The sequence below is a fragment of the Manis javanica genome, chromosome 10, assembly GCF_040802235.1.
Source record: "Manis javanica isolate MJ-LG chromosome 10, MJ_LKY, whole genome shotgun sequence".
Taxonomy (NCBI): domain Eukaryota; kingdom Metazoa; phylum Chordata; class Mammalia; order Pholidota; family Manidae; genus Manis; species Manis javanica.
The window spans coordinates 85989833-86003309 of record NC_133165.1 but is presented as its reverse complement, the minus strand read 5'-3'; the positions used below and the strand labels follow the sequence as shown (position 1 = coordinate 86003309).

General features: G+C 55.3%; 2 protein-coding genes across 2 annotated transcripts in view; both read left to right on the top strand.

The window, feature by feature from the left end:
* The window catches only part of ANKRD33 (ankyrin repeat domain 33), an 18156-nt gene extending 17651 nt beyond the window's left edge, over positions 1 to 505 (top strand). Inside the window, exon 9 of the mRNA XM_073213500.1 lies at positions 393 to 505. The gene's annotated coding sequence lies outside the window, so the exon portion shown is untranslated. The remainder of the gene's footprint in view (positions 1 to 392) is intronic.
* On the top strand, positions 434 to 13477 carry ACVRL1 (activin A receptor like type 1). The gene is made up of 10 exons (XM_036992178.2): positions 434 to 566; positions 5056 to 5124; positions 5658 to 5909; positions 6133 to 6344; positions 6587 to 6686; positions 7057 to 7203; positions 7495 to 7770; positions 8345 to 8542; positions 11072 to 11202; positions 12452 to 13477. The coding sequence occupies exons 2-10, from the start codon at positions 5061 to 5063 to the stop codon at positions 12584 to 12586; spliced, it is 1515 nt and encodes a 504-aa protein (XP_036848073.2). The 5' UTR covers positions 434 to 566; positions 5056 to 5060; the 3' UTR covers positions 12587 to 13477.

The following is a 13477-nucleotide window of genomic DNA, read 5'->3' as shown; positions in this document are numbered from 1 at the left end:
AGAGGCTCCGAGAGAGAGGGGGGTGCCCCCACCTCCACCCCGAACCCTGCTGGCCCTCAGACTGGGCCTCTCATCGCGGCTCTGGTCCCCATGGCTCCGGGCCTGGACCCCGTGAGACCCCCGCGGCCGGAGCCCAAGGCCCGCCCCCTCGGGGAGGCGGATGTGGGAGGCTCGGGGGCGGGGGCGCGGCCGAGGCCCGGCAGCTGGGGGCGGCTGAGGGGCGCTGCCCTCGGGGTCTGGGAGCCGCGGGGGAGGGTCCCGGCCCCACTGTCTCAGCGAGGGGCGAGCGGCGGCCCGTCGGCTAGCTGGGCAATAGGAAACGGTTTATTAGGAGGGAGTGGTGGAGTCGGGCCAGGCAGGAAGACGCTGGAATAAGTAACATTTTGCTCCAGCCCGTTTCGCAGTCCCGGGAGGCCACCGCGCCCGCCGCGCCGAGCGAGCCCCAGGCCGGTCCCAGCCCCGTCCCGGGCACCCCGACCCCTGCCCGCGGTCCAGCGCCTTTCGTGCGACCGCGGCCGCCGGCGAGGAGAGGCGCTCCGCCGCGCCACGACGCCGCAGGCCCAGAGGTGAGTCGCGGTCCGCGGGCGGGGCTCAGGGTGGGCGGCCTGACCCCTACCCCGATTGAGCCCTTCTCGGAACAGGTGCTAGAGAGCCCTGCAGACAGGTCCCTGCGGGGTCAGCCCCAGCTCTCTAGTGCTGGCTGCCCCCTTGCCCTCCCGCACATCTGCCCATTACTGCACCTAAGACTGGACGGGGCTGGACCAAACCCGGATGGAGAATCAGAAACTACTCCAGTCTGGGGCCAGTCAGTTAATTTCTCACTTCTCCTATCCTCATCCACAAAATGGGCAGGATTCCTGCCCTGCTTCACTTATGGAGAAAGGGTCACATGTGCCTCTAGGTGGAGGCTTGACCTGGGAGTGAGTGTTCATGTCTAATGCTGTTGAGCTTCCCTGAAGCCCACCTTTCCCAGACCAGCCCTTGCAACTCTTGCTTAAGGAATGTGACACTTTGACTCCACCCGACAAGCTTCACATCCAACCCTGCATGGTCAGATAATCGCCCTGCCAAGGCCTTCCTCAGGTTCCAGGTGAGAGGGTTTCTGTCTCCCTCTGGGCTGCGACTCCACTCCACGATGGGACTCCTGGAGGCTAGTGGCTTTTAAGCCGATCTCTGGAGTGGCAGCTCACCCACCCCACTCTCCTCCAAGGATGGAGTGCAGTGGACAACAGCTCTCACCCTCTCTGGCTGAGTCAGGGTCTGTCCTCTCTGATCCTTCACTGCCCCATTTGTCCTAGTACTTGTCCTTCCACTTCATCAGGTAGTTAGAAATCACTGCTATTTATTGAGTACTTAATATGTAGGCACTTAGATATATTTTTCTTATGTAATCCTGGCCACAACCTAGCAGAAGAGGTATTACTATGTCCATCCTACAGAAGAGAAAAGAGATTCAGACATAAATCATTTGCCCAAAGCTCCACGGATGTGTAAATGATACAGTTAGGGTTTTGGTAACATTTGTTAATGTGTTTGCTGTGTACCACTTAGTACTCTGCTAAATAATTTTACCACATTATACCTGTGAAATGAGCACTGTTATTAGTCCCATTTCACAGGGAAGCCTAAGCCTTAGAAAGTTTAAATAACTTGCTCCCAAATCTCACAGCTCTAAGTAGCAGAGGCAGCATTTGAACCCAGATCTGTGTGATTCTGAGCCCACATTCTGACCTCTGTTACTATATGGTGCTGCCTCTGCATTCAGTCTGAGACCCTAAAATCCAGGCCTGGTGCTACATCACACTGCTGTGAAGGGCTAATGAAGTTGATACAGATAAAAGTGCCCTGGATGTGGTAAGGGGCAACCCCGTTTGAGCAGCTGTCTGCTCCTCTCTTGTTCTGGTAAGTCCTGCTGATGTGCAGAACAGGGTGCTTCAGCCCAGTGACAGTCACTGCTGTGCTGAGCTACTGCTGCTGATGGGAGCCTGTTCTATCAAGCCGTCAGGTGTGCTGGGGAGAAAAAGATCAACAACCACCTTCTGAGCACAGTCCTGCTCTGGTTCTCCCCATGTAAGACTAAGCCTACAGATGATTTGTCTTCTCATCTAAACAAACCTGCATTGGGCACTCGGTGATGACAACAGCAGAGGGCCATCTGTGAGACCCCCTTGCTCGTTTTCAGCCTTCGAGGGACTCATCCAATACCAAACAATTGGAGGCATAAAATGACCAAACAAAAATTTATTACCAATGATTTAAGTTGGTCAAGACACACATGATTATGCACAAGAAAGTTGACCTCCCTGAGCCTCAGTTTCCCCCACTAGTTTGTGAGGATTAAATGTGATCAACTGTCAAAGTTCAGTACTCAGCACATAAGTAGTACTCAGACAAGGTTAGCTCTTATTAAGGATTTCACAGTGGTAAGTCAGTGTTTGAAATTAGTTTAACATTTGTGATTTCTGGCCAATGACAGTGATGCTTCTGTCAGCAGGAGATCTTTCAGGGAATTTTGCTTAGAAGTGAAAGAATACTGACAGACCCCAGTAGTCTGTTTGTGCTAGAGTCAGGTCTCAGGGTGAAGCACGCAGGGTCAGCTCTGAGTTTGGGCTGGTCAGGACTCAGCACCCGTCTGTACTTCTCATTATGGTAGGCCCAGGTGAAAACAAGACAGACACAATTCCACTCCACCACGTTCCCAGGGTCAGATCAGAGGAGGATTCTGTAAAGGCTGCCAGGCCCTCTCTCCCCCATTCCTGGGCCTGGGAAGCTTGAAGTGTCAAGAGCAAAGCCCACATGCTCCCTTCGGCCCCCAGTGTCTCCAAGTCCTGGCATTGATGTTTAGCCCAGTCTGTTCCTTCTCCAGTAGAAGAGGAGGTCCCCAGGTGGGAGTGAGAGTCCCTGCCTTCTGCCATTCACCCAGCGGGGCCCCACACAGTGAAAGGAAAGCACCAGTTTTAGTGTTGTGTAAGGCATGTTTCTCAGAGTGTGTTTCCCACACACACTGATCAGAATTACCTGAGAAACTTTTAAAAATGCATGTTTCTTGATGATCCCAGATGGACTGAATCAGAATTTGGAGTGGGGATGAGACCAGAGAATATTTAGGCTAATGAAGCACATCAGGTAATTCTGGTGCATAATAAAGTAGGGAAGAGGTTGCACTGGGGCACAGTCAGAAGTGGAAGCCTGGCTAGAGGATCCTAGAAGGATGCCAAGTTTGCTCCTTGGTATCCACTTTTTCCTTCCTGCCCCATACTCTCTCTTTAGCTGCTTTCTGAGAAAGCGAGGCTTCCCAGGATGGCTTCCCACCCCTACCCCTGTGGGCAGACTCAGCTTGTCTGGGGCTCCCTCTGCAGCCATCAGTCCCACTGCAGAGTGCTTGCCAGAGTCCTCACTGCCTGCCGGGAGGGGCAAGAGGCAGGAGGTCAGGCAGAGGCTGGGGACACAGCTGCAGCAGCCCAGGGCTCCGTTTCCTCCCCCAGCCCTGGGCCTCTGGGGCAGAGGAAACCCTGCAGGAAGGCCAGAGCTGCCACCAGGCAGAGAGGCCCGTGAAACCCCCCCCACCCCAGCCCCAGCCATCCTGCCCTCAGAGCCTCAGCATCACAGATCTTCATTTAGATCATGGGCCCTCTGCAGCCTATGTGGTCCTGTGCCCAGCCTACCAGACTCATGTGTCATGCCAGAAGACACTCTTCCCTAATGTTAGCGGCCTCTGCCTGGGATCCCACCCCCAGGCACACACCTGCATGCTCCCTCCCCACCATTCAGAAAGTCCTTCTTGCTGTCTGACCTCTGTCCTTCTTGCTGGAGCCCCAGCACTTATCTCCCTGTTTTAAGCCTTTGAGAAATGAACAGGAGGGTGGCTTCTGAAGCAGTAGCTGGGTTGGGAGCTGGGCTGGGGACTGTTGTAGATTAGAATTACTGCCCTAATGCTCTCCACCAAACTTCTGGAGAAGTCCAACCTTAGTCACTGAAGGTCAAACATTCAGGGTCCAAGTATGTTTCACTTCCCCTCCCACATCACTGGCTCTGCCCCCACCCTTTCCTAGGACAGCAAGGAGAGAGAAGAGGGCCAAAGATTGGCTCAGAGGGGGCATCTTACACTCTGGTGAGATTGCAGAGAGGTCCCTTCACCCCTGGCATGACCCAGCACTGTCCAAGCTTTGCATGGTTGTTACAACCCTGAGAGCTCAGACATGGGCTGCCACCCAGGTCGGGGACACAGAGTGGAAAAAGCACTGGACTGGGAGTCTGGACACCTGGGGTGTACTCACAGTAGTGCTACTAATCCTGTTTGACTTTGGACAAGTCTTCTCCCCTGTCTGAGCCTTAATCCCCATCTTCTCTAAAATAAGGAGTTGGGCTTTGTAATTCACAAGGTATCCCTCTAGGATTCTGTCATGGGCGTGTCCTAGCCCCTGGTGGCTCCTGCAGACCCCACAGCCTCTCCAGCCAGCCCTGGGAATATGCCCTGAACTGCCTGCCATGCGTGACTCCTGCCTGTTCTATCCAGACCCCAATCTAAACAATCTTGATTCCTGTTACTAGCTTGGCGGGACCCTGAATGGCAGGAAGTAAAGACAGGAGCCTGTTTATGTTTGAGGCAGCCAGGGCTGGGGTGGCGGGGAGGTGGGGGGAGACAGGACAACACACTGGGAAAGGGGTGGGCAGGGGTGGAGGCAGGGAGAAGCCAGGCCACAAGACGGAAGGGTGTGGGGGCTGCAGAAGAGATGCTTCTTCCACCCCAGCCCCATGCTCTCTGGTGCTCCAGTCTGAACTCCCAGCAGGGGTGCAGAGCTGGGAGTCCCCCAAGCTCTCAGCCACTTAAACATGTCTCCTCACCCTCTTTGGTTTCCATGGGGAAGTGAACCAGGACTTCCCCTGCAGGCCCCGCCCCAAGGCCAGATGCAGGGAGTAGGGAGGAGGCCTCCCTTCCCACCCCCAAAAAACTCCCAGTGATTTCCTCTGCATGGGAGGGATCCACAGTCAGTGGCTGCAAACACTGTGGGGATCACATTTCACAGGTCTTACTGCACACCCCCTCCTTTACAGGGACCATGACCTTGGACCCCCCCAAGAGCAGCCTTCTGATGCTACTGATGGCCTTGGGCCTGACCCAGGGTGAGTACTGGGGGAGCAGGTAAGGAACAGGAGCCTGGGCAGAGGAAGGGCTATCTGAGCTCAGCTGTCTGGAGCTGCATTTGAGGAGAAGGGGATACTTAGGAGCTTGGCTGAAGGGTGGGAGACAGGCTCAACTAGACTCAGCCCCCAGCTACCCCACCCTCCGTTGCTATCCTCTTGATCCAGATCCACAGGCTGGTGCTCTGTAAGGCTCCACGGAGCGAACCTCTAACTAGGGGTGCAGAGAGTGGGGGTGATGGCCCGGAGGGCCCAGGAAGAAGCCTCAGGGTTGGAGCTGGAACTAGGAGGGGAGGTCCTAGGCTGGGGAAGGGGACAGAAGCCTGGTTCTCAGTGTCAGCTGCCCCTGGTGGTGCTAAGGCACTAGAGGGAAGGATAATCTGAGGATGGGACTAAGGGCCAAGGCCCTTTAGTTTGAGAGGTCAGAAGGAAGGGGGCAGTGGGACAGACATGGATGTTGGGCTCAGCCTGGGGAGTTGGGCCCAGAGTGGCTGAGCTTCCAGTGTGTCTCTCAGGTGACCCTGTGAAGCCCTCTCGGGGCCCCCTGGTGACCTGCACGTGTGAGAACCCACACTGCAGGGGGCCTACCTGCCAGGGGGCCTGGTGCACAGTAGTGCTGGTGCGGGAGGAAGGCCAACAACCCCAGGAGCACCGAGGCTGCGGGAACCTGCACCAGGAGCTCTGCAGGGGGCGCCCCACTGAGTTCGTCAACCACTACTGCTGCTACAGCCCCCTCTGCAACCACAACGTGTCCCTGTGGCTGGAGGGTATGTCTGCTGCCCCAGCAGCCCCGCCCCATCTTCTCAGGCCCTGCCCAGCACCTCCCCCACCCCACCGGCACCCGCCCCCCATCCCCCCACCGTTCTGCTTTTCTCTCCCGCTCTGGCCAGAGGGTAGGGGAAGCAGGACACTGGGATCTGACCGGCAGAGTGGCAAGGTGGGGGTATCTGGCCTGGTGGAAACTGGGCCTCAGGGTCCCCCCTCTGCCAGCCACCCGAACTCCTCCGGAGCAGCAGCAAGTAGATGGCCAGCTGCCTCTGATCCTGGGCCCTGTGCTGGCCTTGCTGGTCCTCATGGCCCTGGGGGCCCTGGGCCTGTGGCACATCCGGCGGAGACAGGAGAAGCAGCGTGGCCTGCACAGCGAGCTGGGAGACTCCAGCCTCATCCTGAAGGCATCTGAGCAGGGGGACAGCATGTTAGGGGTATGGGCTTGGGAGAACCTGGGACACTGGGTTGGGGGGGATATAGGAACTGCAGAATCAGGGGGTGCACAGTGACAGGTAGCCAAGAAAGGCACAATTACAGACACTGAGAGATTCAGGCATGTGGGGGCCTGGGCCAGTGAGGACCAGGCAGAGACACAGCAGTAGGGCCCAGGTTGAAGAGGGAGAAAAGGGCTGGTGTGGGTGGGGGCAGCCTCTCAGCAGCCTCTCGGTACCCCCAGGACCTCCTGGACAGCGACTGCACCACAGGCAGTGGCTCGGGGCTCCCTTTCCTGGTGCAGAGGACAGTGGCACGCCAGGTTGCCTTGGTGGAATGTGTGGGTGAGCAGTGGGGGACCCAAGGGATGAGGACCAAGGGCTTGCATGAGCTCTCTTGGGGGAGGGAGCTCTTGGCTTCCGGAGTACAGGCAGAGCCACCCCTGGGTCAGAAATGGGATTCTTCTGGGCAGGGGGTGCGCTGGGGTGGGTCAGGACTAGATCCTTCTGCAGGAGCTGGAGTAGAACAAGAGGCAAATGGGGGTGGCCTGCCAGCTGGCTTTGGATCTGAATTGAGTTGTCCATAAGCCCCAAAGGTTCTGCAGATGTGGTCAATGCAGCATCAAGACTGGGGGCTCTTCTGGGGAATAGTGTGCCCAGGGACTCTGTGTGCCCAGTATGTGACCCTCTCCCTCCCCTCTGGCCACTGGATCAGGAAAGGGTCGCTATGGTGAGGTGTGGAGGGGCCTGTGGCATGGTGAGAGTGTGGCCGTCAAGATCTTCTCCTCAAGGGATGAGCAGTCCTGGTTCCGGGAGACTGAGATCTACAACACAGTGTTGCTCAGACATGACAACATCCTAGGCAAGCTGGGGGTGCTATACCAGGTCCAGAGCTCCTACTCCTCCCCACCCCCGACTAAGGGCTGGAGGCCCCAGGCTGCTGACAGTGACTTAGTGCTGAAGAACTCCCAGCCAGCCCTCAGCCCTGATCTCTGACTCTGACTTGCTGTCTGAACTAAGCCAATTCAGCCTCTAACCCAGCCCCAGCTTTGCCCATATCCTGTCCATCCTCTGTCACCAGCCCTGACCCTGACCCATCCAGCCTCTCTCAGCCCTAGCCCCATCGCTGAGCCACCTGGCCCTCTGCTCACAGGCTTTATCGCCTCAGACATGACTTCCCGCAACTCTAGCACGCAACTGTGGCTCATCACACACTACCATGAGCATGGCTCGCTCTACGACTTTCTGCAGAGACAGACACTGGAGTCCCAGCTGGCCCTGAGGCTGGCTGTGTCCGCGGCCTGCGGCCTGGCACATCTGCACGTGGAGATCTTCGGCACTCAGGGCAAACCCGCCATTGCCCACCGCGACCTCAAGAGTCGCAATGTGCTGGTGAAGAGCAACCTGCAGTGCTGCATCGCCGACCTGGGTGAGCGGGGTGGGACTCGCGTGCTCCCTCTGCCCTTAGTTCTGTTCTGCCTTTGCCTGTTGAATGCGTGGCCACAGCAATGATACTGATAGGCACGTTAAAACTTACCGAGGTGTGTGTTGTCTCATTCCACTTCCACAAGAGCCCCACAAGCTGCCACTCTTTAAGCCCAGCAACCTTCCTCCACCGCACCACCCCAGCTCCAGGAGTACGGGGAAAGGCCCAGGAGCCAGGGAGCTGGGTTCTCCTCTGGGCTTCACTGACTGCATTGTTGCCCCTCACCAGGCCTTGGGGTTTTGCTCTGTGAAATGGGCATGATAATGCCTGCTGTGCCTGTTGACAACTTGCTGGGTTCTTGGGCACACAGAGAGCGCTACATGGCCCAGCATAACAGGCATTGTCTCCCTGTGGCTGCTCTCTCCCGGCTCACCTCGGGGCAGGTCTCCATTTGCCTGCCCCTCTATGTGCCACCATCTCCCTCCAGCCCCACCTTGCTCCACCGACCAGGCCTTCTGGGGCCACCCTGTCTGTGGGCTCAGGTGAGCAGCAGGATTGACCGTGCTAGTCCCCACAGGCCTGGCCGTGATGCACTCCCAAGGAAGCGATTACCTGGACATCGGAAACAACCCGCGAGTGGGCACCAAGCGGTACATGGCCCCCGAGGTGCTGGAAGAGCAGATCCGCACTGACTGCTTTGAATCCTACAAATGGACGGACATCTGGGCCTTTGGCCTGGTGCTGTGGGAGATTGCCCGCCGGACCATTGTCAATGGTGAGGACCCGCTCCGCACAGTGTGGGGAAAAGGGAATGGGGCAAGCAGACAGACAGACAGGCAGGCAGGAGACGGGCTTCTTGCTGTGACCGGCGCCCTCGGTGTGAGGGGCTGTGGCCAGACCTCCCCTCATTGCCACTCACCAGCTGGTACAGCTGAATGAACTTTTAAGGTTCTTCTGAGTCATTGAGTCTATGATTCTGGCTGTAAATTCTTGGGTAAATAACAATAACAAATATTAAAGCAGCTAACATTTGTTGAGGTTAAGTATGTGCCAGATGCCATGTTATAGACATTCATTATCTTACTTAATCATTCTGTATTGACAGGGAGGTGGTGTCGCTTTGTGGTTAAGAGCATGGGTTGGGAATCAGACTGCCTAGGTTCAGTTCCTGGTTTTGCCATTGACCATGGACAGGTTACTTACCCTCTCTGTGCTTCAGTTTCCTCATTGTAAAATGAGAATAATTTCTAGTTGTTGAGATAATCCAAATAGAGTATTTAGGACAGTATCTGGAGCTGGAGCTAGTATATACTAGTGGCAATTATTGTTGTAATAATGAATGCCTAACATAGGATTGTCCCCATTTTACAGATGAGAGGATTAAGGCCCAGAATGACAACTGACTAGAGGCAGCACCAGGGTCTGAAACCAGGCAATTGGACTTTGGAGCCAGTGCTCTTTATCACTGTGTTGTTTAAACCTCCCTGGTCCTTGGTTTCCTTGGCCACAAAAATGTGGGACATAATAGTGCCTGCACTGCCAGCTTATTGCTGCCTCCTTTTTACTGTGGGTGCCACAGGGAACTCAGACTTGGGGGTGCTGGGAACAGGCAGAGATCTCATTCCTGCTGGCCCTGTACAGGGGGCATCCCTGTGGGCAGTGCCCTTCCAAGCCTGGGCAGATGGATGATGGGTGGCAGTCTGGCCTGGGTGGGGAGGCTGCCAGTCTCTGTGGAGGCCGTCTATGCATTGCCTGAGGTTCTGACAGGTTGGGAACAACCCTCAGGGTATAACTGGAGCTCTGTTCCTCAAGGAACTGGGACAGTCTCATTTCCTGAGCATCTGCTAGGAGCTGGCCCCATGCCCTCAGCAGTCATCGATTTGTGGAGGCTGGGGTGTAACCCGTCCCTTTGGGGCCCAGATTCCTGTCCCTTCAGGTGTGAACTTCCAGAGTTGGCTCTAGAGGCTGGGGTCAGGGAGGAGGGCACCTGGAAGGGGCCAAGGCCCTTTGGATCAGGCCGCAAGCAGGAAAAGAAGGCTGAACCAGCCAGGGAGGAGGAGGCCGACGGCCAGCTCCTGGGGCAGAGGGAAGCTCTGTCAGCCCCACACAGATTCACAACCCATTATAAACACTGTAATCTGGTGTCAGCCCCGGCGCTGATTAAAGGCCCATTAGACACGCTCAGGCCTCTGCACAGCACTGATTAGGATTGTGCTGCACAGGGGCGGCCTGGAAGCCCGCCATGGGGACAACAGCTGGTGCAGGCTCTCCTGAGGTTGTGGCTGTGTGGCCATGGCCCCCAGCCTCAGGCTAGGAAGCAGGGTGGGGCATGGGACACATTTTTAGGGTCTGGCCTTTTGTGTCCAAGCTGTCTGCTACTCCATGGCATCATTTTCAGAAAGCACCTGCTGAGGACTGTGCACTTGGGATAATGAGGGGAGGAGGTACTGCTGGCTGTGGGGGTCGGAGGAAGCCTGTACCATCCCTGAATACGGCTGAAGGTTATTTGGACCTGGGTAAAACCCTTTTCTCTTAGGAGAGGTCTTTTCTCCCCCTTCTCCTTGGTTCCACATCATCACCCAGTTGTCAGCTAGCTGTCCTCCCTCAAGCATAGATTGGGGGTCAAGAGCATGGACTTTGGTTAGACTTTCTGGGCTTAAATCCCAGCTCTGTAACTACCTGAGTGAATTGAGACAGGTAGTTAAGTGCTTAATTTCATTGCTTATAAAGTGGAGCTAATAGTACTGCTTACCTCCTAGGGTTGTTTGAGGATTTAATGCAATGCAGTGAGGACAGTGCCTGGCACGTAGTAAGTGCTCAATAAGCATTAGGTATTTCTGGGCATCTGTGATAGCTGGCACAGGAGAGGAGTATTCAGGTCCTGGGTAGGAGGCTGGAACAAGATCTGTGGAAAGACTGGAACAAGACCTGGCCTGGAAATCCAGTGAGATGATTTTAAGTCTTGACTCTGTCATTACTAGCTATGTAGCCTTGGGTTTAACTTCTCTGAGCATCAGTTTCTTCATCTATACTACAATAGGGGAAATACTACTACCCACCTCTTAGGGTTGTTATGAGGATAATGCATGTAAAGTGTTCATAGCACAAAGGCTGGCATGTGTAAGTGCAAAATAAATGGCAGCAATTAATATTTGTAAATATACTTATTATATTATGGTGTCCCTCCCAAGAGTAGCATGTTTCCTGGACCTTAGTACAGAGAGGGTGGCCAAGGCTCTCTTCTGGGTGGTATTGAGCCTTCTTGGGGTTCTGGGTGACTGTTTCATCCCCCCTTTATCCCCAGGCATTGTGGAGGACTACAGGCCACCCTTCTATGATGTGGTGCCCAATGATCCCAGCTTTGAGGACATGAAGAAGGTGGTGTGTGTTGACCAGCAGACCCCCACCATCCCCAACCGGTTGGCTGCAGATCCGGTGAGGCCTCTCGGGGAGGCAGGATGGTGTGGGGTAGCGGGTCCCAGCTGGGATTTCTGGGCCTGGGAACTTGTGTCTGACACCTCAACTTCACTGGAGAGCTTCTGGGGGATAGATTCCAAGGTACCTCCCTGGGTACTCCCTCCCACATCCCTGACCTGTGGATGCTGTGGGGGCCTTCTGGTTGTTAGGAGATTTTCTGAACCCCTCACCTTGCCTGAAAAGTCAGAGGCTCTCTGCTGCATTTATTACTATGAAGTTTCTGATGATTGTTTTTGTTGTTTTCCTAAATGCTCCACATACTTATACAAGACACACACACGTATATAAACACATACAGGCATGCACATACTTCCATATAAACATCATACATACACAGATACCTCCCCGTGCACATATATGCCAGACTGTTGGCCCCATGAAGACAAACAGCCTGTCTCCTTTGCTGGCCCTTATATCCATTACGCATCACAATGCCTGGCACACAATAGGTGCCTGAAAGAATGAATAACTGTACATATATATATATATATATACCTATATATATACCTATATATATATACATAGACAAGTACATTTCTGCACAGTATGCATATCTACAAAAAGCCACATGTATGCATCCCTATGTGTACACACATGCACCACCTGTCAGGAACCAGCCTGAGTTCTGAGGCTAGCTCACTCTGAGACCACTGGGCTTCCTGGGATGGGTTCCTCCCTGGGCACATACATTTTTAGGGCAGTGCCCACCACCATTCTTCTGGCATCCACTGGGTGCAGCCAGGATTGATGGAGGTGCTGGGAGACACTGCCCTCTGCACTGGGGTCTGGCTGCAGCTGGGGATGCGGGAGCCCCAAGGCTTGCAGATCTCGCCTTTCTTGAATCTTGGCAGGGGGTGGGGTGGGAGTGAGGTGCTTCTTGGACACTACCCACCAGAGGGGGGTAAGTGCTCCTAAAGATCTGGGTTACATCTCTCTTTTTGTCCTGTCCCCCTTTCTTCACCTCCTCTCATCCACTCCCTTCCTCTTCTGTTCTTTATCTTTCTCTTCTCATTTTTGCATGCCTCTCATTCTCCTTCTTACTTCTTTCTTCTCCCCTCCTCTGTAACACGTCATCTCCCTCTTCTTGTCCTTCCTGTCCTGCTTGTGTCTCCCACTGCTGGCCCATCCTCCTCACCTCCTCCTTTCCATCTTCCCTGATCCATGCCTCTGCTTCCTCTCCTTTGCCTCCTTCTCTCTTGTCCCCCAGGTCCTCTCAGGCCTGGCTCAGATGATGCGGGAGTGCTGGTACCCCAACCCCTCCGCCCGCCTCACTGCACTGCGGATCAAGAAGACACTACAGAAACTCAGCAATGGTCTCCAGAAGCCTAAAGTGATTCACTAGCCACGGGCCAGATGCCTGCCTCCCCTCTGCCTGCAGTGCGTGTGGGGGTGGGTGGTGGAAGGTGGTCTATCTGGGTAGAGGTAGCAAGAGCGAGTGTGCTGGGGAGGGGGGTGCCCCTCTACAGGCGGCTGTGCCTGCCAGCCTGTCCAGCCAAAAATACAGCTGGGCTGAAACCCGATCCCCCGCCAGTCTGGCTTGCTCAAAGCAGCAGGCTCCCTGACGCCTGGCTCCCTCCCCACCCCCATGCCCTGGGAGCACCCTCCACACCCCCAGGACAAGATGCAGAAGAGTCCCCAGGGATAGGGTAGCTTGGCCAGGAAATCCCAATCCTGGGCCTAGAGCCTGGGCCTGCACTTTACCTCCTGCCCTTGGGCAACCCCACTGCCCCACCAGAGCTGCTGATGGCACAGGGCCCTGTCCAGCCTTCAGTAGACACCCTGCCCTGCCAGGCCTCAGCCTCTGGCATAAGCTCCAGACACCCATTATTTTATCTCCGTGGGCTTATAATTGAGCTCCATGATGCCTTGGGTCTCTGTCTGCAGAGAAGACCCTGGCCAGCTGCCTGCCAGCTGCCTGGGAGTGCTGGGGCCTGATCATGGGCCTCTCCTGATGACCCCCATCATAGCTGACTTATTAGGGCATTAAACCTACGGCGTCCTGATGTGGGTATGGCAGGGTCAGTGGAGAGGTGGCAGGTCAGATGGGTAAGTCCCAGGACTTCCAGAATAACTGAGAGAATGCTGAGGCTAAGCATGGCCCGGGAAAGGCTCCGCTGGCGTCAGGAGACCCAGGCTCTGGTGTCCGTGCTTGCTCTCAGTGACAGGATTGAGGCCTTCACTGTCCCAGGATCTTGGTTTCTTCATTTACATATTTAAAGATTTGATCCTAATA